Genomic DNA, 27,711 nt, shown 5'->3' with positions numbered 1-27,711 from the left:
AACCATCAACAAAATGAAAAAGCATCCTACTTAATGAGAGAAGATATTTGCAAATCATGTATCTAATAAGGGGTTACTATCCAAAATATATAAAGAACTATTACAATTAAATATCAAAAAAACAAACAATCCAATTTAAAAATGGGCAGAGGATTTGAATAGACATTTTTCCAAAGAAGACATATAGATGGCCAACAGGTACATGAGAAGATGCTCAGCATCACTATTCATCAGGGAAATGCAAATCAAAACCAAAATGAGTCACCACCTCACACCTGTCAGAATGGCTGTCATCAAAAAGACAATAAATAACAAATGCTGGCAAGGATGTGGAGAAAAGGAAACCCTTGTGCATTGCTGGTGGGAATATAAATTGATGCAGCCACTATGGAAGGCAGCATGGAGGTTCCTCAAAAATTGAAAATAGAATTACCATATGATCCAGTGACTCCACTTCTGGGTATTTACCCAAAGAAAACACTAACTCGAAAAGATATCTGCACCACCATGTTCATTACAGCATTATTTACAACAGACAAGATATGGAAACAACCTAAGCATCCCATCAATGGATGAATGGATAAAGAAAATGTGATACACACATGCATGCACAAGCACATTATATATATATATATATATATATATATATATAAAGGAGTATTATTCATCCATAAAAAAATAATGAAATCTTGCCATTTAAAAAATGTAATACACACATGCATGCACAAACACATTATATATATATATATATATATATATATATATAAAGGAGTATTATTCATCCATAAAAAAATAATGAAATCTTGCCATTTGCAACAACACGGATGGACCTTTAGGGCATTATGCTAAGTGAAGTAAGTCGGACAAAGAAATGGTATCACTTAAATATGGAATCTGGAAAAAAAAAAAAAAAAAGCTTATAGACAGACAAGCTCTAAGATAAAGAAAACAGACTGCTATTTACCAGAGGCAGGGGTGGAGGTGAGGGTGGGAGTGAAATGGGTGAAGAGGGTCAAAAGGGCCGTTTTTAAACAAGTAAGTCATGGGAATGTAATATACAGCATGGTGACTATAGTTAGTAATACTGTATTGTATATTTTAAAGTTGCTAAGGGAGTATATCTTAAAACTTCTCATCACAAGAAAAACATTTGTTCTAATTATGTAAGATGACAGATTTTAACTAGACTTATTGTAGTGATCATTTTGCAATGTATACAAATACCAAATCATTATGTTGTACACCTGAAAATAATGTTAGACAGTAAATATACTTTTTCTAATTAAACTTTAACTTTAAAAATATGGGCAATTAATCGCACACTTAAATCACATTGGCTGAATTCAAGTTTAGTCCCTAAAGAATACTTATGTATGAAATAAATAAATTCAACCTAAATTACTTGATTATTATTTTCTTTTGTTACTTATTTCAAACTATAAAGTTCATGTGCAAGATGGCAACTTGAGGTACATATCCTCTATTATAGGTCTACACCTAATTATCTATAAACACTAACAGAAACAATACTGAACCAGTCAGGCACATCAATTTCCTTCCATTCCCTTTTATTAATAAGTACTTCTAACCCAGCTCAACAACTAATCACATTTCAAATTACTGACTTGAAAAAATGTATTAGAGGCACATTTTAAAAACAAATACAGTACAAAATCTTGCTTTTCACTGAATCACTGAATTTTGTTTGTTTGGTTTTTGGCTATTTGGATTACTTTCTTCTTCTGGATAAGTTTAGTATGTAACTCTCATTCTTTAGACAAAAACCCACAGACTTAAAATGTATAAAAAGTTAACTTGTTATTGTCAGCTGAAGACAACAAAACTAGCACCATAAGAACAACTATACTAAATTTTAATGCTGTTCATTAATAGTTCCATTTTCCTGAGTTTGCGTTTGTTCTTTGGCATCGGCTTAGGATATAATCCATTTTTCAGAAGGTGTTCCTTGCTGAGGCGAATTTGAGCACCATGCTGAAGCTGGAAAGAGCATAAAGCTTGAAGAGGGCGAAGCAAAGTCTGTTAAGATAAAAAAAAAAGAAAGATACTAAAAAAAGTGTGACAAATCATGATATTCTATCTAAATTTTTTCTTTAGAAACAGGGATTATTATTTTATTATTAGCTTTTAACTATGAAAAGCAATAGGCACTCAAATACATGATAACTTCTAAATAAATAATTCATTTAAATTCATACCTTACATACCACTAAGGAATTCCAGTAAGACACAAATACTAATTTTCCATATAGGTGATAAAGTCTAAATTTAGTTTTATACTTTAATATATTCAAACACTACAAAAATTGTTGCCATTATAATAACTAATCTGTAACAGCAGACTAAAAGAGACATTTAGGTACAAATTAGCTAATTCAGTTTCAATCACAGACTAACACAAGCTTCCCGCTACTTGCTAACAAATGGATGATGGCAGCAATGGGTAAGTTTACTAATTCTCTCACACTACTCCATGGCCCACATACAAGTTAGATAACCAGGTGTGGGTGCATTTGAAATAACTGTAACGGTATACATACCTGTCTGAACTCAAATACCTATAGGGCCAGACATATAACATAAACATGTGACCTAGGTGGACCTATAAGGTAACACAGAATGGTGGAGGTTGTTAAACAACTGAGCATATGTCCTTCTTAAAGTTATTCAAATTCAAAAATTAGGAAAAAAAAGAAAACATTAAGCTAGTGTTTTAAACATATTTGAGTCAGAGTCTTTCCCTGGGTCTGAGTTCCCTGATCTAACACTTTTAAATAACAAACTTGATGGTGCAGATTGTTTAAAAAGAAAATAAAAGAAACAAAGATAGATTTAACTACAAAAACTTCACAATGTCTATGTGAAAATGTATTCCCCCACATATACAAAAGAAGTGGCAGCAAAGGGCTTAACAGCTTTAATTTACAATGAACTCTTGCAAATATGTGGCAGTCACTGGTAGTTGCTCTCCATATCCATTCTTTTCCTCCTTATTAAAAAAAATCTAAAATTTTATTCAAGGTGGCAATGTGTCCAGCTAGTAATACTACATTGACTAATGACAGTTTATCCAACAAGATGTAAGTGGAAGGCCTTGGGTTGGGACAGACCTGGCAGGCATAGGCTTTTGCCTTTTCTTCTTGCCTGGAACGTGATTGCCACATGTGGGATGACCACTATGTGACTACAGGACAATAAACATGGAAATTAAAGCCAAATACATACAATGATGGACAGAAAGACAGAAGAAATCTGGGTCTCTGATGTCCTCTTCAGCTGCATCCCCAGCCATAGAACACTAACTTCAGCATTTCTTATTACAGGAGAAAAATAAACTCATATATGGCTCAACCTCTGCAGTAAGGGCTCTGTTACATGCAACTAAATGTAACTCCTGAGACACACCAGTAAGAAAAAGACAAACATCTTGGAAAAGCTCTGCCTGACATTATTGTAGAGAGTCTCTTAGGTATGTCCTCATAATTTCTTTTTGTATCTTCAATTCTTCAAACAAGAGAAGAAATATAGTAATGACTATAATTACTTTACAGAGTCAACATAAGGAAGTGATTGAATCCTGAAACATACCTAGGAAACATACCTTGGACCATATACAGACTGAGACAATTGCTATTTTATGACATTTATTAGATTCTTCATAGACAGAAGAGCATTAATACTCCTATGATTAAGGGCCTTCAACTTTTACTTCCTGAAGATAAGATTCTATCAATTTTCTGAGTAGCTAAGACAATGAATTTTGGAGATAGATCTGTGGTAGTCACTAGGGTTGTTCACAAATACATCAGTCCTCTTTCATGATACATGATCAGACTGCATTTTCTAGCCCCTCTGAAGTTAGGCATGGCCATATAACTTGACTTGGTTAATGAAATGTGAGCACAAATAATGTGTGTCACCTCTGGGCAGATGCTTTAAAAGTAGTGTATGATTCCCCACCTCTCTTTATTCCTTCCTTAATAAAAGTAGAGTGATGTGTCTAGATGGTGCATCCATCAGTCTGGATCCCTAAGTGACTATAATTAGCAGTGGTCCCCCTGGCAATCCCACTGTACAGACAGTGTGTTATGCCATTCTGATTTTGGGGTTTTAAGTGACTGATGGAATCACTTACTAGCTATGTGTTCCCAGATAAGTTAAATAACCTCTCTTTGCCTCGTTTTCATCATCTGTAAAGTGAGGAATATTAGGTCCACCTTATAAGGTTATTATTATGGTGCACGCATGATACATTTAAAGTGCTTAGCATATAACTTGATTGATAATAGTTTCTCTCTACATTCATAACATTATATCTGGGGCAATGTGAAGCTATATGAGAGGTTTACTGGTTCAGAAGAACAAAGAAAATCCTCTACTTACAAAATTAGTTTCTAAAAGTTTATTTGTGGGAAAATCAGTGTTTTGTAAATCCTCTATGTCTATAAATGCAACGTGACAGTTTAAAAAGACCGTTATTAACAACTACTGGTGATAAGTAGAGCTAAGACATTTAGGTTACAGCACAAAGCTTTGCCACGTCTAGTTACAAAAGTTCATAAGGCTTCCAAGGTATGAGTAACCCTGGTACATATTATAATGGCAAAATGAAAATCACCAACTTTCAGTTCAATTTTTCTGCCAATCAATAGACAAGAATCAGAGGCGAGGAAAGGCAAAAAGATGAACTCTTATTGAGAGCCCGGTGTCAGGCAATTAACATACATTATCCCATTCGATTCTCATAACAATATTATGAGGTAACTATTTTTTGTATATCGCAGATAAGAAAACAAACACAAAGAGATTACATGAATTGCCTTCTGGCAAAAACTGCTGATGATAAGTGATAAAGTTTTAACTCAAACTTGCTTCAAAACTCATATCATGCTACCTCCAAGTGACTGAAAACTGCTCAAGAATAAAGGAAGAGGGCTTCCCTGGTGGCGCAGTGGTTGAGAGTCCGCCTGCCGATGCAGGGGACACGGGTTCGTGCCCCGGTCTGGGAAGATCCCACATGCCGCGGAGCGGCTGGGCCCGTGAGCCATGGCCGCTGAGCCTGCGCGTCCGGAGCCTGTGCTCTGCAACAGGAGAGGCCACAACAGTGAGAGGCCCGCATACCGCAAAAAAAAAAAAAAAAAAAAAAAAGAATAAAGGAAGAGAATGAATCAACAGACTAAGAAGGCCATTCTATGCCAAGTTCTTTATTTTGAGGAGCCCTACCTCTACAGAATGAAGCCAGCTGAAAAACTACTACTCTCCCCATCATCTTAAGGTTTTATTAGGATGCCCTAATAAAAGGTTATTGGGGGGAAAAGGCATGTTATAGCTTTCCTCCCCAGGAAGGAAAGAAAACACCTATTTCAGAGCAGATGTTCAGAAGAATGTACTAATTTTTTTATTGTAGCTAGATTTAAACAAGCTGGACTTGGTGTTCCCCCACTAAGAAAGCTAATTGTTTGCCAGATGTAATAAGCAACTTGGGATGTTTCATATGCTTTTTTTCTGCTCATGTTCCTGCAACCATCTTATCAGCACCTCCCAAATCACATGTCTGATTATCAAACATCTTTCTTCTACTCCTGGTCACTACAGTATAACCACTCCTGGTGACCAAAGCAAAAAGAATGAGAACTCTAGGACCCCACTTTTGCTTTGGGATTTTATGTTCAACTTGATCCACAGAAAAAAATAAAAGCTCCAAAAGCTGAAGAGATGATAGATCCTTATATCCTCTGCCTCTTAAACTTTGCCTGTTGTAAGATATTATACTAAAAACATAAGACAGGTTTCCTGCTGTGACACTACATTAATTAATACCAGAATAATATATCTTATAAAGCTGGAAAGGGGGGAGCAGTAGCAGCATTTGTAGTAGTAGTAGCAGTACAAACCCTATGCCAAACCCTAGCCCTATTATACTATAACTACTACTACTAAAACACCACCGTTACCAACATTAAAGCTTCTGTTTAGGAATGCAGTAAAGATCCAATTCCAATTGTGGGAATAATAAATATAAACCCATAGAAGATTCTTTTTATAAACCAAAAGAAGAAGAGGAAAGAAATTTTAAATTTATAGCCAAAGACCATTATATTTTTCCCTCAAGATTTAAACTTTTAATGAGGCCTATGTCTGATGTTGGCTGATCCTAGGATTTTACATCAACAAAAAGGAAAATACAGAGACTGTACAGAAAGCAAGCTTAAACAACAGCCCTGGGTTCCATCTGTCCTTTAAGACACCTAAAAATAATGTTGTTTTCTGCTGAAGAACATACACAGATGATGGTTAATAAACAAAACAGAGAGACAAGTATAGGGGTATATTAAGTGTTATATTGATGGAAGGTACATGGGAGTAGGTGCTAAAGTCAGAGGGGAGAAAAAAAAAGTCTGAGAACACTCCCTGGTCATTTGGAGGAAGGATTTAGGATACCTCACGCATTTTTTCCCTCAAAAGAGAGAAAGAGAAATTGCCTAGACCCAAAACTAAGTCTACTTACACAGACAGACACAAAAATAGCCTACTCATGAAAGCCTACTTCTTTCAAAAGAAGAAAGTCTCCAACTCTGACACATACCATGGCTTAGGGTAGGGGAGAGGAAAAGGGCAATTCAATGCTTCTTCTGGCATTCTTTAACTCCCCTTGCTTTGGAGGTCTTTTGTTCTTTTTCTTGGTAACTAATCCACTTATCCAGTTACTCTGACCTAAGCTTTTATCCATTATTGGAATTTCCCTCATGGCTAAGGCACACTTTTATAATAGAAACCATGGTGTATAATGAGAAAGAAAGAAGGCAGGAAAGAGGATACTTTGTGCGTGTGTGTGTGTGTGTGTGTGTGTGTGTGTGTGTGTGTGTGTTAGAAGAGGGAGTTATAAAACTCCATTTAGTTTGCTATTTTTTTCTCTTGTCATAAATGTAAAGTTTCTTACATGTTCTAAAAGGTTAAGATGTTGGTGAGCTCACTGAAACATTATTATTTACTAATCATTATGAATTATATATGAAATCATCAGGCTTTCATGGAAATTAAATAAAATGTTGATTGCAGGTTATAACCTTTTCATATTCTGTAGGCTTTTTCTCAAAAAAAATTATATCTTTTTATACCCTAAGCAAGGTTAATAAGATAAACAGGAAGTTGGTATATCTCCTCAAATAAAAGCACCAATGAAAAAAATCTTGCTGTAAAATGTTCTTTTAAATAAAAAGAAAAAAGTCTAGTACAAGAGAACACAAAAGACTAAAACAGAAATACAGACTACTGAAAGACATATCTAGCCCAAAAAACTATATTTAATGTTATGCTACTTAAAAACGATTTAGCATATTACAAATGCTGTTTGCACAGCTTAGAATGAATATTTAAATAATGCAATCTGGAACGTTAAACTAACAGAAAAACACCAGAGGGGAAAGGAAGGTTATAAGAGTGCACAAATTTCTATCACAGATACAGTCTACTTGTCACTTAAGTTAAAAATTTAACAAGTTATGCATTTTTAAATTTTCTAGATAAAAATCTAAACAAACTCCTACTTTCAAAAACTATATAACTTTCCAAAGACATACCTCTTGTATGTAATTATTTTTCTCCAAGATAGAAAGAGCAACAGCTGCACACTCCAGTGTAGAAAGGCACCTATTAGTTGGTTGTGCCCGAATTACATACTGACTAGAAATGCTGGTTTTTAATTGCACCTGAAATAAAAAATAGAATGAATGTAATGTATATAGAATGTAATTTATATAGATGTAATGTATATGTATATAGATGTATATGTATATGTATATATAGATGTAATGTAATGTATATAGAATGTAATTTTTCTTTTAAGTTTAAAACTATAAGGTCTGTTTTTTATTTTATTTTTTGCGGTACGCGGGCCTCTCACTGTTGTGGCCTCTCCCATTGCGGAGCACAGGCTCCGGACGCTCAGGCTCAGCCTGAGCTGAGCTCAGCCTCAGCCTGATCTCCGGACGCTCAGGGCCCAGCCACTCCGCGGCATGTGGGATCTTCCCGAACCGGGGCACAAACCCATGTCCCCTGCATCGGCAGGTGGACTCTCAACCACTGCGCCACCAGGGAAGCCCCTAAGGTCTGTATTTTAAATACTAATTACTCTAATTTCCTTCCAAAATTGCCAGTTTATAAATATTAAATGTATCAATATCTTCTATACATAATATCCTTTTATTATTGTTTTGTTAAATAGAAGCAAGAGGTTACACATCTGACAAAGAAAATGTATTCAAAATATATACAAATTCCTACAAATCAAAAATAAAAAGACTAATAACCCCCTCCCAGTGGCAAAAGAGTGAATAGACACTTCACAAAAGAAGATATACAAGTAGCAAATAGGTACATGTAAAAGGGCTCAACATGATTTAATGTAAATTAAAATCACGATGAGGGGCTTCCCTGGTGGCACAGTGGTTGAGAATCCACCTGCCAATGCAGGGGACATGGGTTCGAGCCCTGGTCCGGGAAGATCCCACATGCCGCAGAGCAACTAAGCCCATGCGCCACAACTACTGAGCCTGCGATCTAGAGCCCGTGAGCCACAGCTACTGAAGCCCGTGCACCTAGAGCTCATGCTCTGCAACAAGAGAAGCCACCGCAATGAGAAGCCCTCACACCGCAATGAAGAGTAGCCCCTGCTCACTGCAACTAGAGAAAGCCCGTGTGCAGCAATGAAGACCCAACACAGGCAAAAATAAATAAATAAAAATAAAATAAAATCACAAGGAGATAACATTTCACTCATTAGAACAGTTAAAATCGAAAAGACTAACACCACCAAATGAGGATAGAGTAAATGAAACTCTCATACATTGAAGTGGGAGTGAAAATGGTTTAATCACTTTGGAGAATTGATGAATGGGATTTTTTATTTTCTGGTTTATTCTTCCATTATTTCTTAAACTGATAAGCATATGTCTGTGTGGGTGTAAATCTATATAAACACACAGAGATACACACACATACCAACACACACACACACACACACACATATATCCTCTCTTTAGATAAAAGTAGCATACTACAGATACTTTTTTCCATCGAGATAATATTTTAGCTGAGATAGAGTCAGATATGAGAAAGGCAATAGAAAACTGAATGTTTTGGCCCTTTGATTCCTACTTTAATTAAATGAAACTCAAGTAATCTTACACTCATAAAGCCCACACTCTGATCAAAATCACATTTAAGGATATGTGATGGGAAATATGGTTTTTCCACTCTGATTGCTTTTTGTTCAAAAAATTATCCTCTACAACTTGTTTCCTTTCCTTCCTCAAAAAGAGATGAGGGGGGAAGGGGAAGGGAGAGAGAGAGGGAAACAAAGTGGGCATCATAAAAGATTCACTATAGAATGTATTGCCCTATATATGATTTTGGAATATATTCTTTAAAGCATATTTGACTAATTATATTTTAGATATCATATTAAAATTACTCTGCATTTCTACCAATGGACAAGATGAAAAATAGATGCAGGGAGAGAAAGAGATGGAAGAAAATGGTTGAGAAACATGTATAATGATAAAAGAAAGCCTATGTTTAAATAACTGTAAGAATAATTCATGATGTTGATTAACTGCAATTACTAAAAGCTTTGATATTTCATCAGTTCAACTAGTAGAACAGAGTACAGACAACTACTGCTTTCAATACTTAATTCCAAGTCATCACTGGAGGAATTTATAACAAGCATCTGATTAAAACAAAACCTTTGGAAAACATGCAAAATTCATGGTGGATTTTGTTTATTGGAGTTAATTTGATTTTTAAAAGAAATTTGTTATTTCAGGAGGGTGTTTTATTTCTTACTGTGGCTCACATGGCTGTATGAAAACAATCTGAAATATATCATTTGTTAAAAGACTTCAGAATATCCTTCACAAATCATCTCTCTGGGAGTTATCTAGTAACTGGATCTATTAAATGAGTATATATAACTAAGATCTGTCATATTATTAGGATACATGTTATTAAAGCATGCTAATGTGATCTCACGGCACCTCCTTTTATGCTTACGTGCCATATCACCTTCACCACACACTTAATTCAGTGAGTAAATGAGCAAGACTAAAAAGAAACCCTGTTGATCCATCTTCATGAGAAGTCACAAGCATCATAATAATTTTTCAGAAACTGCCTCATCTTCATGAATAAATGTTCAAGAAAATCCAAGGCAAAATTAACTATTATATAAGAAATGAAAAAAATTAACATATGATGAAAGTATGGTATGTAGAAAGAGGAACTATTGAAAGACCAATATTATTATATCAAAGTTGACAATAATTAATCACTTAATTTCAGTCATTTAGTTTCTCAGTTCCTGCTCACTTGATAAAAATCAGATAGCTGGACCTGATGGTATTAAAACCTATTTTTTAGTGATCAATCCCAAGATCATATAATGTATATGTAATTTTAATGCTACATTAATTATATATCATTATTATTAATATATTATGTATAATTATTATATACAATCTTCATTTCCAATTTTTGGAAGCCATGCTGATGCAAAGAATGCTTCAATAATTTTGATCTTCTTGGAAGTTGGTTCTCCATGGGTAGAAGTTGTCTGAGTGCTCTTAATGTGACTTCTTTAGGAACAGGAGTATCATTGGTTGGTTTAGAATTCTACTGGTATAGGTTGTAAGCCTATAATATAATTCCCATTTTAGAAACAGCCAACTCTCATCGAAATTTTACTTCTAGACTGAGCTTCAGACCTTTTGCACTGATTCTCTGGATTGGCTAAAATTTGAATTCCTTAAAATTCTTTTGTTGTTAATGCCTTCCTTTATTTTCTTCCATTAAATATTAAATATATATTTAATATATAAGAATACCACATAACGGTTTGACAGCTATGATTACTGTTCAGATGCCTTTTAAAAGGGTTTTCTCAGGGTTTCCCAGGTGGCGCAGTGGTTGGAAGTCTGCCTGCCGATGCAGGGGACACGGGTTCGTGCCCCGGTCCAGGAAGATCCCGCATGCCGCGGAGCGGCTGGGCCCGTGGGCCATGGCCTCTGAGCCTCCGCGTCCAGAGCCTGTGCTCCGCAAGGGGAGAGGCCACAACAGTGAGAGGCCCACATACCGCAAAAAAAAAAAAGGTTTTTTCAAGTGTCTCCTTCCTAGATAGACCTTTAGCTATTTTTGTGATTTGTGTCATTAATAGTGTGGAAGTCATAGCATGTTCCATGGTTTACTTTTTGGACTCAAAAAAATATCCAAAGGATTAACATGCCATGGCTTATGTTTGCATAACATATGTCTTTAAAATAATTTACTATAATATAGTTAATTCTTTTGTCAAGAAAAATAAACTAAAAAAGACCTCTCCCGTTGTGGAGCACAGGCTCCAGATGCGCAGGCTCAGCGGCCATGGCCCACGGGCCCAGCCACTCTGCGGCACGTGGGATCCTCCCGGACCGGGACATGAACCCGCGCCCCCTGCATCGGCAGGCGGACTCTCAACCACTGAGCCACCAGGGAAGCCCCTCAGGCTCTTTTAAGACAAGTTTCATTATTACATAAAACTACTGTGCTCCTCACTTAATTATTAAGAGTCACAAGACATTCTAATCAGTTGATCAGCTTCCTTGAAGGTTTCTAGGAAAATCAATCTATTTTGCAGGCTTTCTGAAACAACCCTAGTCTAGAACAAGCTAAAATAAACTTCTTTTTACTAACATTCTGAATTCCTTACCAGTGGAAGACACACATAAAAACTCTCCTTTCTGAAGCACGCTTTTTTCTATGATCTTTCATAAACAAGAATCAGTATCTGAGCTTATGAGGTGCCCTTTGAGGAGAGGTACTAAATCTTTTCTTCTAGCCCCAATCCCTCAATCCACTTCATTCCTTTAATTTCCTCGGTTTAGTTCAACCCTATAATCTAATAGTGATAAGAGTCCAGCTTTGGCATCAGACAGTTGCCAGTTTGAACAGAGACTTAACCACTTATATGCAAAGTCTCATGCACTTGGACAGTAAGTGCTATTCTAGAAAATGTACATATATTGTCTCAATTAATTCTCGCAAAGAACCTATGAAGTAAGTACTATTATCTCCATTTTACAGATGAGGAAACCAAAGTACAGAGAGGTGAAGTAACTTACCCAAGCTTCCAAAATCAATCACGGTAAAGCAGATAAATGAATTTATAGTCTTCTTTGAGAGCCTGAGCTCTTCATAACTAGGCTAATAATTAAATGGATGAATTCTTAGGCAAATCCCAACATATTAAACAAATAAAACAAAGCTATTCTGCTGGAAAGCAAGGCTGAGGGAATAATTTTAGGGTTCTTATGAACACAGTGTAAAAAAAAAATGATAAAGGGGGAGGAGTCTTCTCAAGAATGAAAGTTTCTCACAAATATCAATATCTATGTCTTGCTCCCATCCTACCACACTATGAAGCCTGTAAAGTTTTTACAGAAAGTTAAGATTCCAGGATTAATGTTGAAACTCAGAAAATTTGATAAAAATAAGGTTAAAGGAGGCATTAGTTATAGATAAAATGATAATATTGTGCTACTTCCAAAACACATTATTGTTTAAATTTTTTTTTTCTGAGTTGACCCGAGAAACTTCATTTCATAACAGTTTCTATGGTAAAGCCCAATTCCAAAATTACCAAACAACTTGTAGAACACATTGGGTTTAAAATTTAGTACTTTCTTACACATTAAAATGATAATTAAAGTTACACGTTGCTTTTCCTACACACAAAAACTTTGATGTTAAAAATGCAAACATACAATTCAAAAGCCTAAAAATTAAGCACTTACAAATTTCAAATTTAAGCAAATCTAAATAATGATACAAAATTAAAATTCTGTTGAGTGACATATTTAATCAAATATTTTGACTAGTGTTTTTTCCTACTAATAAAAATATTTAATCTACCACTGTTTTTCACATAATTCCAAGTACTGCATATCTGAAGGCACTGAGAACCATGGGTATGGAAATATCTAGAGAAGGAAAGTAAAAACACATAGATTCATGAGATCACAGAATTGGAAGTTATCTTTATAAGTCAAATAGTAATCTCCACGTTTTCAGGCATAATTATTCTTTTAAAAAGTTTAGAATGACAGAATTAAAGTTTAAAATAATATTGAAATATAATAATTTCTCTTAAATAAAAAAAGTTTTATCTGAGTTTTTAAGCTTCCTCTTTAAAAAAAAGAAGAATAGAGGCATGAAAACAAAAATTCCTTAAGATTATTGGCTACCATCCCTGGTGGCGCAGTGGTTAAGAATCTGCCTGCCAATGCAGAGGACACGGGTTCGAGCCCTGGTCCAGGAAGATCCCACATGCCGCGGAGCAACTAAGTCCGTGTGCCACAACTACTGAGCCTGTGCTCTGGAGCCCGCAAACCACAACTTCTGAGCCCACGTGCCACAACTACTGAAGCCTGTGCACCTAGAGCCCGTGCTGCACAAGAGAAGCCACCGCAATGAGAAGCCCGCACACCGCAACAGAGTAGCCCCCACTCGCTGCAACTAGAGAAAGACCACACGCAGCAACGAAGACCCAATGCAACCAAAAAATTAAAAAAAAAAAACATTATTGCCTACAATAACTTCAGAGTGATTTCAGTAAATTAACAAAACATTACACCATTAAACAAGCCAGAAAGAAGAATGTGACTATAGATTACACGTCTTGGCATTACTTTCTGCTGTTATTTTTCTCAGCAATACTTAATGGAGACGAGTCTCTGTTGAATAATGCTATAGAAACTAACTTTTGTGATATCTCCTGAAATTGAAATTGTCCAAACTAAGCATGTCTTATGAACCTAGCATGTCTACATGTATGCATTTATTCATACTGGGCTTACATCAATTTATATCCTTTATTAGGAAACTTAGAACAGAAACTGATCTAGGATATTAGAAATTGATTTACTAGTCTCACCTAAGTAATAACCAATTTTATAATGTCTTGCTAGTGAAACATTTTCTCACCAAAGATAAATTTCATTTAACAATTATCATTTCTACTCATTTCAAAAGCTGTCATGGCTTTATAAACAGCTATTGGAAAATAAATCATAAATTAGCCTAGGTGTGAAATAAAGCACACATTATACAATTACTTCATAAGTTCAATTTGTCACATAAAATTTTTATTTTAAAATTTACTGAGTTAAATTGTACACTCTTTTACTTTATTGACAACACTCTTCTATAACCTTGAATTATAATAATGTGCATGAATTGGGAGACAGAAAAGCACAGCAACTAAAATCATAAGAAAGGAAATTAGACTTATTTAAATTTAACTCTACATAATAGTAGTATGACCTCAAACAAGATTTAAACTCTCAGAGCCTAAAACATTAACAACCTTAAAGAATGATTGTGCTTTAAGATGATAATATATGTGAAGTGCTCAGCAATGCCTGCCATACAGTAAGCAGGCAATACAGGCAAAGATGTTGATGAGGGTGGTTCTGATGCTACTGATGTTAACCAGGATAGTGCTAGTGATGATTTACAATGCTTTCTTCACAATCTAATGAATAAGTGTGAAGCAACTCGGCTTTATCACAATAAAGCCAGATGAGTAGCCTGACCAAGAGTGTGGGATAAGATAAAACTTAAAGCCAGAAGAATGTCAAATTTTACAGGATGGAAGAAGAAAAGCTATTGAACAGGTAGAGAAAAAGCAGTCTTAGAAGCAGGAGAAAGAACCAGAAAAGAGTTTCACTGAATAACAGAGAACAAGTTACATTGCCAGATAAATAAAATATTCCTAACAGTAAGAATCCTGAAAAAGGCAGAAATATTTTCATTAAAGATATAATTTATATACAAGGAAAATATTCATTTTTTACTCTTTTGCCCTTTAAGTACATGATCTAAGCATCATTAAAATGTGCAATAATTCCCAAAGTACTGAATCTTGTATCTAAATCTTTGATATTTCTTTAAAACATTCCCAAACAACACTATGTAACAGAAGAGACAGACCAAGAATTTATAATGATTTTTGAAAATACTTTTAAAATGAAATTTTTTCATTTCTTGAATGACCTTGCATGACTCTTTTATCTGCCTAATATTTTCAGTACATTTTCTCATCTTCTTCTACCTCTGCACATGTGTAACTTATCTGTAATGTTTAATTGATTTTATGACAGTAAAACTGGCAGACGGACATAAAAAAGAATTGGCTAATAATAGGTTGCTATGTTCCTTTGAAGAATATGGAGTACAGAATACTTAAATGATAAGAAATTATGAGTTGCAGAATATCACAATTTTTTTAATTGAAGTATAATTAACTTACAATGTTAAATAGTTTCAGGTGTACAACATAGTGATCTGATATTTTTATACCTTTTTTTACCTTTGATCGTTTTACACCAAAATGATCACCAGGATAAGGATAGTTAACATCTGTCACCATACAAAGTTATTACAATATTATTGACAATATTCCCTATGTTGTACATTATATCTCCATAACTTTGTTATTTCATAGCTGGAAGTTTGTACCTCTTAATCTTCTTCACTTATTTTGCCCATCCCTTTATCCACCTCCCCTCTGGCAATCACCAGTTAGTTCTCTGTATCTATCTGTTTCTGTTTTATTAGGTTTGTTGTGTTTTTTTAGATTCACACAGGGGAATTCCCTGGTGGTCCAGTGGTTAGGACTCAGCACTTGCACTGCCATGGCCCGGGTTCAATCCCTGCTTGGGGAACTAAGATCCCGCAAGCCACACAGAGTGGCCGAAAATAAAAATTAAAAAGTGATATCACACAGTATTGGTCTTTCTCTGTCTTATTTCACTTAGCATAATACCCTCTAGGTCCATCCATTTTGTCACAAATGGCAAGATTTTGTTCTTTTTATGGTTAAGTAATATTCCATTGTGTATATATACCACATATTCTTTATCCATTCATCTTTTCACAGACAATAAGGTTGCTTCCATATCTTGGCTATTGTAAATAATGTTACAATGAACACTGGTATGCATATATCTTTTTTAATTAGTGCTTTTGTTGTTTTCAGTTAAATACCCAGAAGTGAAATTGCTGGGCCATATGGCAGTTCCATTTTTTAATTTTTTGTTTTCCATAGCATCCGTACCAATGTACATTACTATCAACATTGTACCCGGGTTCCCTTTTCTCCACATGCTTGCCAATGCTTTTTATTACTTGTCTTCTTGATAAGAGCCACTCTGAAAGGTGTGAGGTAATTATTTCATTTTGGTTTGGATTGCATTTCCCTGATGACTAGAGAAGTTGAGCATCTTTTCATGTGCCTGTTAGTTATTTGTACGTCTTCTTTGAAAAAATATCTATTCATGTCCTCTGCCCATTTTTAAATTAAACTGTTTGGGTTTTTTGATATTGAGTTGTATGAGTTTTTTTTAACCTATTTTGTGTATTAACCCCTTACTGAACTTGTCATTTGAAAATGTCTTCTCCCATTCAGTGAGGGGCCTTTTCATTCAGTTGATAGTTATCTTCACTATGCAAAAGGTTTTCAGTTTGATGTAGTCCCACTTGTTTACTTTTGCCTTTGTTGCTCTTGCTTAAGGAGACAGATCCAAAATATATTGTTGAGACCTATGTCAAAGAGCATACTGCCTATGCTTTCTTTTAGGAGTTTTATGGTTTCAGGTCCTACATTTTGACTTTAATCCACTTGATTTTATTTTTTATATATGGTGTAAGACAGTGGCTTAAGTTTCGTTCTTTTGCTCATAGCTGTCCAGTTTTGCCAAAATCACTTACTGAAGAGTTTGTCTTTACCCGCATTGTATATTTTTGCTCCCTTTGTCATAGATTAATTGACCATATAAGTGTGGGTTTATTTCTGGTTTGTCTATTCTGTTCCTTTGATCTATGTGTCTGTTTTTGTGCCAGCACAATATTATTTTGATTACTACAGCTTTGTAGTACAGTTTGAAATCATGCATGATGCCTCCATGTCTGTTAATTATTTTCTTAGACTATTTAATAGAGCTAGTGAAATCCAAAAAGTGAATTGGCTTTTCTTAAATAAATCCATTCAAACACAATTTGGACAACATAAAGTACCCTGCATAATAGCCATTAATGACATAATATATTCCCCTCAGAAATACAACATAATTCTGTCAACTTTGTAGCACGAAGAATATGTGCATAAACGTCAGATACTGAATTTGATAAGTGAATTAGTTTTTAGTGACACAAATAAGGCTGAAAAATTACCACCCAAAAAAGGGGATGAAATACTGATAACTGAAATGAAGAGTAAAAGTAATATGGGAAAAGAATAAAAGGTAAAGAATTCTTTAAAAATTACAGGAATTTCTTTTCTATTCAGTAGGAAAAGATTCTGATTTCAAATTAAAACGTAATTTCCCCAAAGCTTATCATTCACTTTTCAAATGATTTAAATGAAAATTCTATTAGATGGTTAATCAAAACACTGGCATGGGCTCTTCGGTGGGGCTAATGGTGGACTCTGGAAAGGCTCATGCCAAGAAGTACTTTGCAGAACTTCTGCTGCCAGTGTCCTAGTCTCCACAGTGAGCCACAGCCACCACCCACCTCCACAAGAGACTCTCCAACACTAGCAGCCGAGTGGCTGACAGGGTCTTGGTGCTCTGGACAGGTGTCAGGGCTGAGCCTCTGAGGTGGGAGAGCTGAGTTCGGGACACTGGTCAACCAGAGACCTCTGGGGCCGACGTAACATCAAACAGCGAAAGCTCTCCCAGAGATCTCCATCTCAATGCTGAGACCAGCTCCACTCAACAACCATCAAGCTACAGTGCTGGACACCCTATGCAAACAACTAGCAAGAGAGGAACACAACCCCACCGATTAGAAGAGAGGCTGCCTAAAATCATCATGAGGTGACAGACACCCCAAAACACACCACCAGACGTGGACCTGCACACCAGAAAGAGAAGATCCAGCCTCATCCACCAGAACACAGGCACCACTCCTCTCTAGCAGGAAGCCTAAACAACCCACTGAACCAACCTTACCCATTGGAGGCAGACACGAAAAACAATGGGAACTATGAACATGCAGTCTGCGTAAAGGAGACCCAAACACAGTAAGTTAAGCAAAGTGAGAAGACAGTGAAACACACAGCAGATGAAAGAGCAAGGTAAAAATGCACCAGGCCAAACAAATGAAGAGGAAATAGGCAGTCTACCTGAAAAAGAATTCAGAGTAATGACAGTAAAAATGATCCAAAATCTTCGAAATACAATGGAGAAATGCTTAAAAAGGATCTAAAAGAACTAAAAAGAAAAAAAACAATGATGAACAACACAATAAATGAAATTAAAAATTCTCTAGAAGGAATCAATAGCAGAATAACTGAGGCAGAAGAATGGATAAGTGACCTGCAAGATAAAATAATGGAAATAACTACTGCAGAGCAGAATAAAGAAAAAAGGATGAAAAGAATTGAGGACAGTCTCAGAGACCTCTGGGGCAACATTAAACCCACCAACATTCGAACTATAAAGGTCCCAGAAGAAGAAGAGAAAGAAAAAGGGACTGAGAAAATATGTGAAGAGATTATAGTTGAAAACTTCCCTAATATGGGAAGAGAAATAGTCAATCAAGTCCAAGAAGCACAGAGAGTCCCATACAGGATAAATTCAAGGGGAAACACACCAAGACACATACGAATCAAACTATCAAAAATTAAATGCAAAGAAAAAATATTAAAAGCAGCATGGGAAAAACAACAAATCACGTACAAGGGAATCCCCATAAAGTTAACAGCTGAACTTTCAACAGAAATTCTGCAAGCCAGAAGGGAGTGGCAGGACACATTTACAGTTATGAAAGGGAAAACCTACAACCAAGATTACTCTACCCAGCAAGGATCTCATTCAGATTCGACAAAGAAATTAAAACCTTTACAGACAAGCAAAAGCTAAGACAATTCAGCACCACCAAACCAGCTCTACAACAAATGCTAACAGAACTTCTCTAGGCAGGAAACATGAGAGAAGGAAAAGACCTACAACAACAAACCCAAAACAATTAAGAAAATGGTAACAGGAACATATATATTGATAACTACCTTAAATGTAAATGGATTAAACACTACAACCAAAAGACACAGACTGGCTGAATGGATACAAAAACAAGACCTGTATATATGCTGTCAACAAGAGACCCAATTCAGACCAACAAGAGACCCAATACAGACTGAAAGTGAGGGGATGGATAAAGATATTCCATGCAAATGGAAATCAGAAGAAAGATGGACACTATATAATGATCAAGGGATCAATCTAAGAAGAAGATATAACAAGTGTAAATATTTATGCACCCAATATAGGAGCACCTCAATACATAAGGTAAATGCTAACAGCCATAAAAGGGGAAATCAACAGTAACACAATCATAGTAGGGGACTTTAACACCCCACTTTCATCCAATGGACAGATCATCGAAAATGAAAATAAATAAGGAAACACAAGCTTTAAATGATACATTAAACAAGATGGACTTAATTGATATTTATAAGATATGCCATCCAAAAACAACAGAATACACTCTCTCCTCAAGTGCTCATGGAACATTCTCCAGGATATATCATAACTTGGGTCACAACTCAAGCCTTGGTAAACTTAAGAAAACTGAAACTGTACCAAGTTTCTTCTCCAACCACAACACTATGAGACTAGATATCAATTACAGGAAAAAATGTGTAAACAATACAAACACATGGAGGCTAAACAATACACATCTAAATAGCCAAGAGAACACTGAAGAAATCAAAGAGGAAATCAAAAAGTACCTAGAAACAAATGACAAGGAAAACACGGTGACCCAAAACCTATGGGATGCAGCAAAAGCAGATCTAAGAGGGAAGTTCATAGAAATACAATCCTACCTCAAGAAACAAGAAACATATAAAATAAACAACCCTTACACCTAAAGCAATTAGAGAAAGAAGAACAAAAACACCCCAAAGTTAGCAGAACGGGAGAAATCATAAAGATCAGATCAGAAATAAATGAAAAACAAATGAAGGAAATGATTGCTTATTGAAGCAAAGATCAATAAAACTGAAAGCTGGTTCTTTGAGAAGAAAAACAAAATTGATAAACCATTAGCCAGACTCATCAAGAAAAAAAGGGAGAAGACTCAAATCAATCAAATTAGAAATGAAAAAGGAGAAGTAACAACTGATACTGCAGAAATAGAAAGGATCATGAGAGATTATTAGAAGCAACTATATGCCAATAAAATGGACAACCTGGAAGAAATGGACAAAGCCTTAGAAAAGCACAAGTTTCTGAGACTGAACCAAGAAGAAATAGAAAATATAAACAGACCAATCACAAGCAGAGAAATTGAAACTGTGACTAAAAATCTTCCAACAAACAAAAGCCCAGGACCAGATGGCTTCACAGGAGAATTCTATCAAACATTTAGAGAAGAGGTAACATTCATCCTTCTCAAACTCTTCCAAAGTATAGCAGAGGGAGGAACACTCCCAAACTCATTCTATGAGGCTGCCATCACCCTGATACCAAAACCAAAGATGCCACAAAGAAAGAAAACTACAGGCCAATATCACTGATAAACACAGATGCAAAAATCCTCAACAAAATACAAGCAAACAGAATCCAACAGCACATTAAAAGGATCATACACCATGATCAAGTAGGGTTTATCCTAGGAATGAAAGGATTCTTCAATATATGCAAATCAATCAATGTGATACACCCTATTAACAAACTGAAGGGTAAAAACCATATGATAATCTCAATAAATGCAGAAAAAGCTTTTGAGAAAACTCAACACCCATTTATGATAAAAAAAAACCCTCCCAAAAGTAGGCACAGAGGGAACTTACTTCAATATAATAAAGGCCATATATGGCAAACCCACAGTCAACATCGTCCTCAATGGTGAAAAACTGAAAGCATTTTCACTAAGATCAGGAAAAGACAAGGTTGCCCACTCTCACCACTATTATTCAACAGTTTTGGAAGTGTTAGCCACAGCAATCAGAGAAGAAAAAGAAATAAAAAGAATCCAAATCGGAAAAGAAGAAGTAAAGCTGTCACTGTTTGCAGATGACATGATACTGTACATAGAGAATCCTAAAGATGCTACCAGAAAACTACTAGAGCTAATCAATGAATTTGGTAAAGTAGCAGGATACAAAATTAATGCACAGAAATCTCTGGCATTCCTATATACTAATGATGAAAAGTCTGAAAGTGAAATCAAGAAAACACTCCCATTTACCATTGCAACAGAAAGAATAAAATACCTAGGAATAAACCTACCTAAGGAGACAAAAGACCTGTATGCAGAAAACTGTAAGACGCTGATGAAAGAAATTAAAGATGATACAAACAGTTGGAGAGATATACCATGTTCTTAGATTAGAAGAATCAACATTGTGAAAATGACTCTACTACCCAAAGCAATCTACAGATTCAATGCAACCCCTATCAAACTACCGATAGCATTTTTCACAGAACTAGAACAAAAAATTTCACAATTTGTACGGAAACACAAAAGACCCCAAAGCGCCAAAGCAATCTTGAGAAAGAAAAATGGAGCTGGAGGAATCAGGCTCCCTGACTTCAGACTATACTACAAAGCTACAGTAATCAAGACAGTATGGTACTGGCACAAAAACAGAAATATAGATCAATGGAACAGGAGAGAAAGCCCAGAGGTAAGCCCATGCACATATATCACCTTATCTTTGACAAAGGAGGCAAGAATATACAATGGAGAAAAGACAGCCTCTTCAACAAGTGGTGCTGGGAAAACTAGACAGCTACATGTAAAAGAATGAAATTAGAACATTCCGTAACACCATACAGAAAAATAAACTCAAAATGGGTTAAAGACCTAAATGTAAGGCCAGACACTATCAAACTCTTAGAGGAAAACATAGGCAGAACACTCTATGACATAAATCACAGCAAGATCCTTTTTGACCCACCTCCTAGAGAAATGGAAATAAAAACAAAAATAAACAAATGGGACCTAATGAAACATAAAAGCTTTTGCACAGCAAAGGAAACCATAAACAAGACCAAAAGACAACCTCAGAATGGGAGAAAATATTTGCAAATGAAGCAACTGACAAAGGATTAATCTCCAAAATATACAAGCAGCTCATGCAGCTCATATCAAAAAAACAAAAAACCCCATCCAAAAATGGGCAGAAGACCTAAATAGACATTTCTCCAAGAAGATATACAAATTGTCAACAAACACATGAAAGGATGCTCAACATCACTAATCATTAGAGAAATGCAAATCAAAACTACAATGAGTTATCACCTCACACCAGTCAGAATGGCCATTATCAAAAAATCTACAAGCAATAAATGCTGGAGAGGGTGTGTAGAAAAGGGAACCCTCTTGCACTTTGGTGTAAAGTGTGAATTGGTTCAGCCACTATGGAGAACAGTATGGAGGTTCCTTAAAAAACTACAAATAGAACTACCATATGACCCAGCAATCCCACTACTAGGTATATACCCTGAGGAAACCAGAATTCAGAAAGAGTCATGTACCAAAATGTTCATTGCAGCTCTATTTACAATAGCCCGGAGATGGAAACAACCTAAGTGCCCGTCGTCGGATGAATGGATAAAGAAGATGTGGCACATATATACAATGGAATATTACTCAGCCATAAAAAGAAACGAAATTGAGCTATTTGTAATGAGGTGGATAGATCTAGAGTCTGTCATACAGAGTGAAGTAAGTCAGAAAGAGAAGGACAAATACCGTATGCTAACACATATATATGGAATTTAAGAAAAAAAAATGTTATGAAGAACCTAGGGGTAAAACAGGAATAAAGACAGAGACCTACTGGAGAACAGACTTGAGGATATGGGGAGGGAAGTGAGAGAGTGGCATGGACATATATACACTACCAAATGTAAAATAGATAGCTAGTGGGAAGCAGCCACGTGGCACAGGGAGATCAGCTTGGTGCTTTGTGTCCACCTAGAGGGGTGTGATAGGGAGGGTGGGAGGGAAACGCAAGAGGGAGGAGAAATGGGGATATATGTATATGTATAGCTGATTCACTTTGTTATACAGCAGAAACTAACACACCATTGTAAAGCAATTATACTCCAATAAAGATGTTTAAAAAAAATTCAGGGCTTCCCTGGTTGCGCAGTGGTTGAGAGTCCGCCTGCTGATGCAGGGGACACAGGTTCATGCCCTGGTCCAGGAAGATCCCACATGCCGCGGAGTGGCTGGGCCCGTGAGCCATGGCCGCCAAACCTGCATGTCCGGAGCCTGTGCTCCACAACGGGAGAGGCCACAACAGGAAGAGGCCGGTGTATCGCAAAAAAAAAAAAAAAAAAATTCAATACCTCTGTACATTTTAAAAAGTTTAAAAATAAATAAATAAAAGACAGATCATCCTCATAAATAAATAAATAGATAAAACATTGGCATGTTAATGCCACGCTTCTTATGGAAAGCATTAATTACAATAAAAGTATCACTCTGATGATATACAATATTTAACAAATTGTGGTTTACTGTTATGTTGCTTTTCACCATCTGCTTAATGAAAGGTTCTGTACTTTAGCTTACTATTATTTTATTAAGATTCCCATCAATTCCTTAATCCATATAAAAGCTATTTGCATACATTTAATTTTTTGGCAATATCTACAGCCTAATTCCATCTATCTGTATTAATTAGTTTTTTCTACTAGACAAGGTTAGCAGTCTAAGCCAGAGATACAAACACATAAGTCTTTGTAACTATTAGCATGACTTTTATTTTTTAATAACATTCTTTCCAACAACAGTGTTCAATTCCAAGTCAATATCCTTTCTAGACTGAATCTCTGCAAATGCCTACCTGGACATCTTGCTTCCACTTTAACCTTCTTATAAATCCTTCTATATGTATCAGCCAAGTGAATTTCTAAAAAACAAACTGATCACATTATTACTCATATTAAAATCCTTAGCTTGCCACTAGGCAAAATCCTTACCATAGTCTATAAACTATCCATTTCATGAAGAACACTCTTTCCCCACCTCCCTCACTACATAGCCAGACTAAGTATAAAAAAGTATTTACCTTTTCTTTGCCTGGCTAACTATTACTATCCTTCAGTTCTCAAATGCTAAACAGGTCTTCATGAATTCCCAACTTCAATCAAATTGCCATTTTAAAGCACCCCCTATATGCCATTCACAGAATTTAATCTGTAATTATATACTGACCTAAGTGGCTATTTCCACACAAAGTAAGCTCCATTAAGGCATGGATTATTTTACTTACAACTTACTGTATTCTAGTGTCAATAACAGTGCCCCATAGTGGCTGGTATTCAATAAATACTGGTTGAATGAATGAACGCTGATGATAATCATTAGAAAAGAAAAAAACTATAGCTATGAATTCAAACCCAGCAGTTAAATACTTAAATTTATGGTTTTTTGGTAACTTTACTGGGCAAGGAGACATGGAAATGAAAGGTGGAGAAAGGATTTGTATAAAGACATTAGGGTTCTCTGTCTGAATTTAAACTTATGAAGTTGAGGGAATTCCCTAGGCGGTCCAGTGGTTAGGACTTAGCTCTTTCACTGCCAGGGCCTGCGTTCGATCCCTGGTCGAGGAACTAAAAACCCGTAAGCTGCGTAGCATAGGCCAAAAAAATAAATAAGTAAAATAAACTTAAAAGGTTGATAAACAACTGCTTTAGTCAATTATTAAATTTTATATAGAAAAGTTGGAAATGGGAAACAAATATTATTAGTCATAATTTATCTCTTTTGAGGGACTTCAGTAAGTTGTGGGGTTTTTTGTTTGTTTTTTAGGTAAGATGTGGATTTATTTAGAAATACACATTCCATAGACAGAATGCAGACGGTCTCAAAAGGCAAGAGTGGCCCCAGGGCATGGGGTCATCTCGGAAAGTGAAAGCGGCCAAGGGAGAAACACCCTCCACAAACAGAGTTGGGGCCATCTCAGAAGGTGAGAGGCCTAGTAAGTTTATTAAGCAGGGAGAGCCCACTGACATCACACAAATCCTTTAAGAACTAGAAATTTAGCCAGTTGTTCATATTACAGGAAAAGAAATGCAATTCCTTTTAAGCTGAGAAATTTGTAAAAAAAAAAAAATATTGGACTTTGTGAAGCAAATATGAACTGTTTAATGAAAAATATGTGTGTGTGTGTATATATATATATATATATATATATATATATATGTATAAGGTGCATATCAAATCCTCTTCTAGGAATTTTAAAGGGATTACCTTCTTTTATTCTATGCAATTCTAACGTTTTCCATAATGCAAAATCTGAAAACCTTACATCTAAATATTTTCAGCAATTTCTTTTGAGTTACTGGAAAAATTAAACCAGAGCAAAACTCAGCATGTTATTGAAATCTACATCAAGAACATAAATAATTTATCTTTTCCAAACACTATGCTTTAATTCAAAGTGACATTTTTAGAGCACCTATTTGGAGAAAAAATTCTAAAGGGAATAAATGTCATGCAATTTTTTAAATTATAAAATCATATAAGGAAAGTAAGTCACAAAAACCTTTTCTATAATTATATTTGTCTAATCACATATATATGTACATAAACACATGCATAATTATTCTACCATAAAAATGAAGATACCAAAAGCTTCTAAATTGTCAACTCAAGAATATGTATAAACTTGATACCATGGGAAGCCAGTGTTTCATGGTCAATTACATTATATCATTCATATGTTTCTAAGACATTTAACATTCTGTATAAAGTTGGAATTTTTTAAAAGATTTTCAAATAATCACAGAGATTCACTTTTAGTAACCACATCATTTCTATTTTCTTCCCTTAAAATAAAAATGTTTATAATCTTTTGTCCCAGCTTCTCATAATAACATATTTACATTTAGTTACAGGTGCTAAAAGAAATTATAAAAAGATGAAGTACCATGCAGAGGATATTTGTTGAAAAACTTATAAAATAAACTTTTATTTATAATGAATGGCTTTGGAATTGTTTAATAATATTGCATACAAGTGGATACTTAAGTACTGTATCTGTAACAATGTAACATATATTAGTGGTCTTTTGACCACTCAAACATCAGCTTTAGTTTTAAATTTAGATATACTTTATATCAGTGCAGGAAACACTGACCCAAATTTGGACTTATTAAAATTCTGGTGAAAGATAAATATGCTTATGTGAAAGTCTCAAGTGAGAGTAAATGCTGGGCTTGGTGATTTTCAAAAACAAATATCCTTAGTATTAAGTCTGACATGACAGCTTTGTAGACTAGCATATAACTCAAGGCTAACATCTCATTAGCAAAATATTAGAAAAAACTTTGAATTTGTGCTTTTACTTTCAATAATCATCTATGTCTTTTCTAGATATTAAAATTTCATGTCAATTATAAAAGACCTATAAGATTTAGAAATGCATAATATAAAAAGTGATAGTGCCCTGTAATGTCACCACCAAGAAAAAATGACTACCATACAGTATTATTTCTTCTAACACCTTAATTTTTAATACATAATCATAAAATTTTTAATATCTACAAAAGAAAATATGCAATATTTGAGCCATGAAGAATGACTAAAACTGGCATCCCTGAATCTTTTAGTAACTATTTAAGAAATACAATAGAAATAACCAAAATGACTGACACTCTCAGGATACCCTTCCCAGTATGCTCCACACACTCACAGAAATACAGAGAAATAGACAGACAGATAGATAGACAGATAGATCCATCTATACATCTAATTTCATTTAAGAATGTCCTTAGTCAGCCACTGTGGAAAATGGTATGGAGGTTCCTCAAAAAACTAAAAACAGAATTACTGTATGATCCAGCAATTCTATTCCTGGGCATACAGCTGAAGAAAACAAAAACATTAGTTCAAAAAGATACATGCACTCCGATGTTCATAGCAGCACTATTTACAATAGTCTAGATATGAATGCAACCTAAGTGCCCATCAACAGGCGAATGGATAAAGAAGATGTGAGATTATATATATATATGGTATACACATACACACACACACACACACACACACACACACACACACACGGAATACTACTCAGCCATAAAAAAGAAGGAAATTTTGCCATTTGTGATAACATGGATGGACTTGGAGGGTCTTATGCTTAGTGAAGTTAAGTCAAAAAGAGAGAGACAAATACTGTGGGATATTACTTATAATGTGGAATCTAAAAAATAAAACAAACTAGTGAATACAATGAAAAAGAAACAGACTCACAGATAAAGAGAACAAACTAGTGGTTACCAGTGGGAAGCAGGAAGGAGAGAGGGACAAGATAGGGGTATGGTAAAAGATACAAACTACTATGTATAAAATAAATAAGCTACAAGGATATATTGTACAACAAAAAGAATATAGTCAATATTTTATAATAACTATATATGGAGTATAAACTTTTAAAATTGTTAGTGACTATGATATATACATGAAATTACATACTATAAATCAACTATACCTCAGTTTAAAAAAAGAAACAAAAAGAATATCCTTAGTAAAACAGTGAAAGCTCTCCTAATAAACTTGACCTCCTCCAAGATAACCACTAGTCTTAATTTTTTATTATTCTCTTAGTTTTGGGTATACTAAATAACACAT

At 35.1% G+C, this 27,711-nt stretch overlaps 1 protein-coding gene across 1 annotated transcript in view; it reads right to left on the bottom strand.

Annotated features, from left to right (window-relative positions):
- Positions 1-1,278: 1,278 nt before the first annotated feature.
- The window catches only part of DTWD2 (DTW motif tRNA-uridine aminocarboxypropyltransferase 2), a 112,312-nt gene continuing 85,879 nt past the window's right edge, over positions 1,279-27,711 (bottom strand). The window contains exons 5-6 of the mRNA XM_007455841.1: positions 7,599-7,727; positions 1,279-2,037 (exon numbers count right to left, since the gene is read on the bottom strand). Coding sequence (XP_007455903.1) covers positions 1,867-2,037; positions 7,599-7,727 — 300 coding nt within the window. The 3' untranslated portion in view covers positions 1,279-1,866. The remainder of the gene's footprint in view (positions 2,038-7,598; positions 7,728-27,711) is intronic.

The sequence above is a fragment of the Lipotes vexillifer genome, unplaced genomic scaffold (assembly GCF_000442215.2).
Source record: "Lipotes vexillifer unplaced genomic scaffold, Lipotes_vexillifer_v1.1 scaffold78, whole genome shotgun sequence".
NCBI lineage: Eukaryota > Metazoa > Chordata > Mammalia > Artiodactyla > Lipotidae > Lipotes > Lipotes vexillifer.
This window is presented reverse-complemented; position numbering and strand designations above follow the sequence as displayed.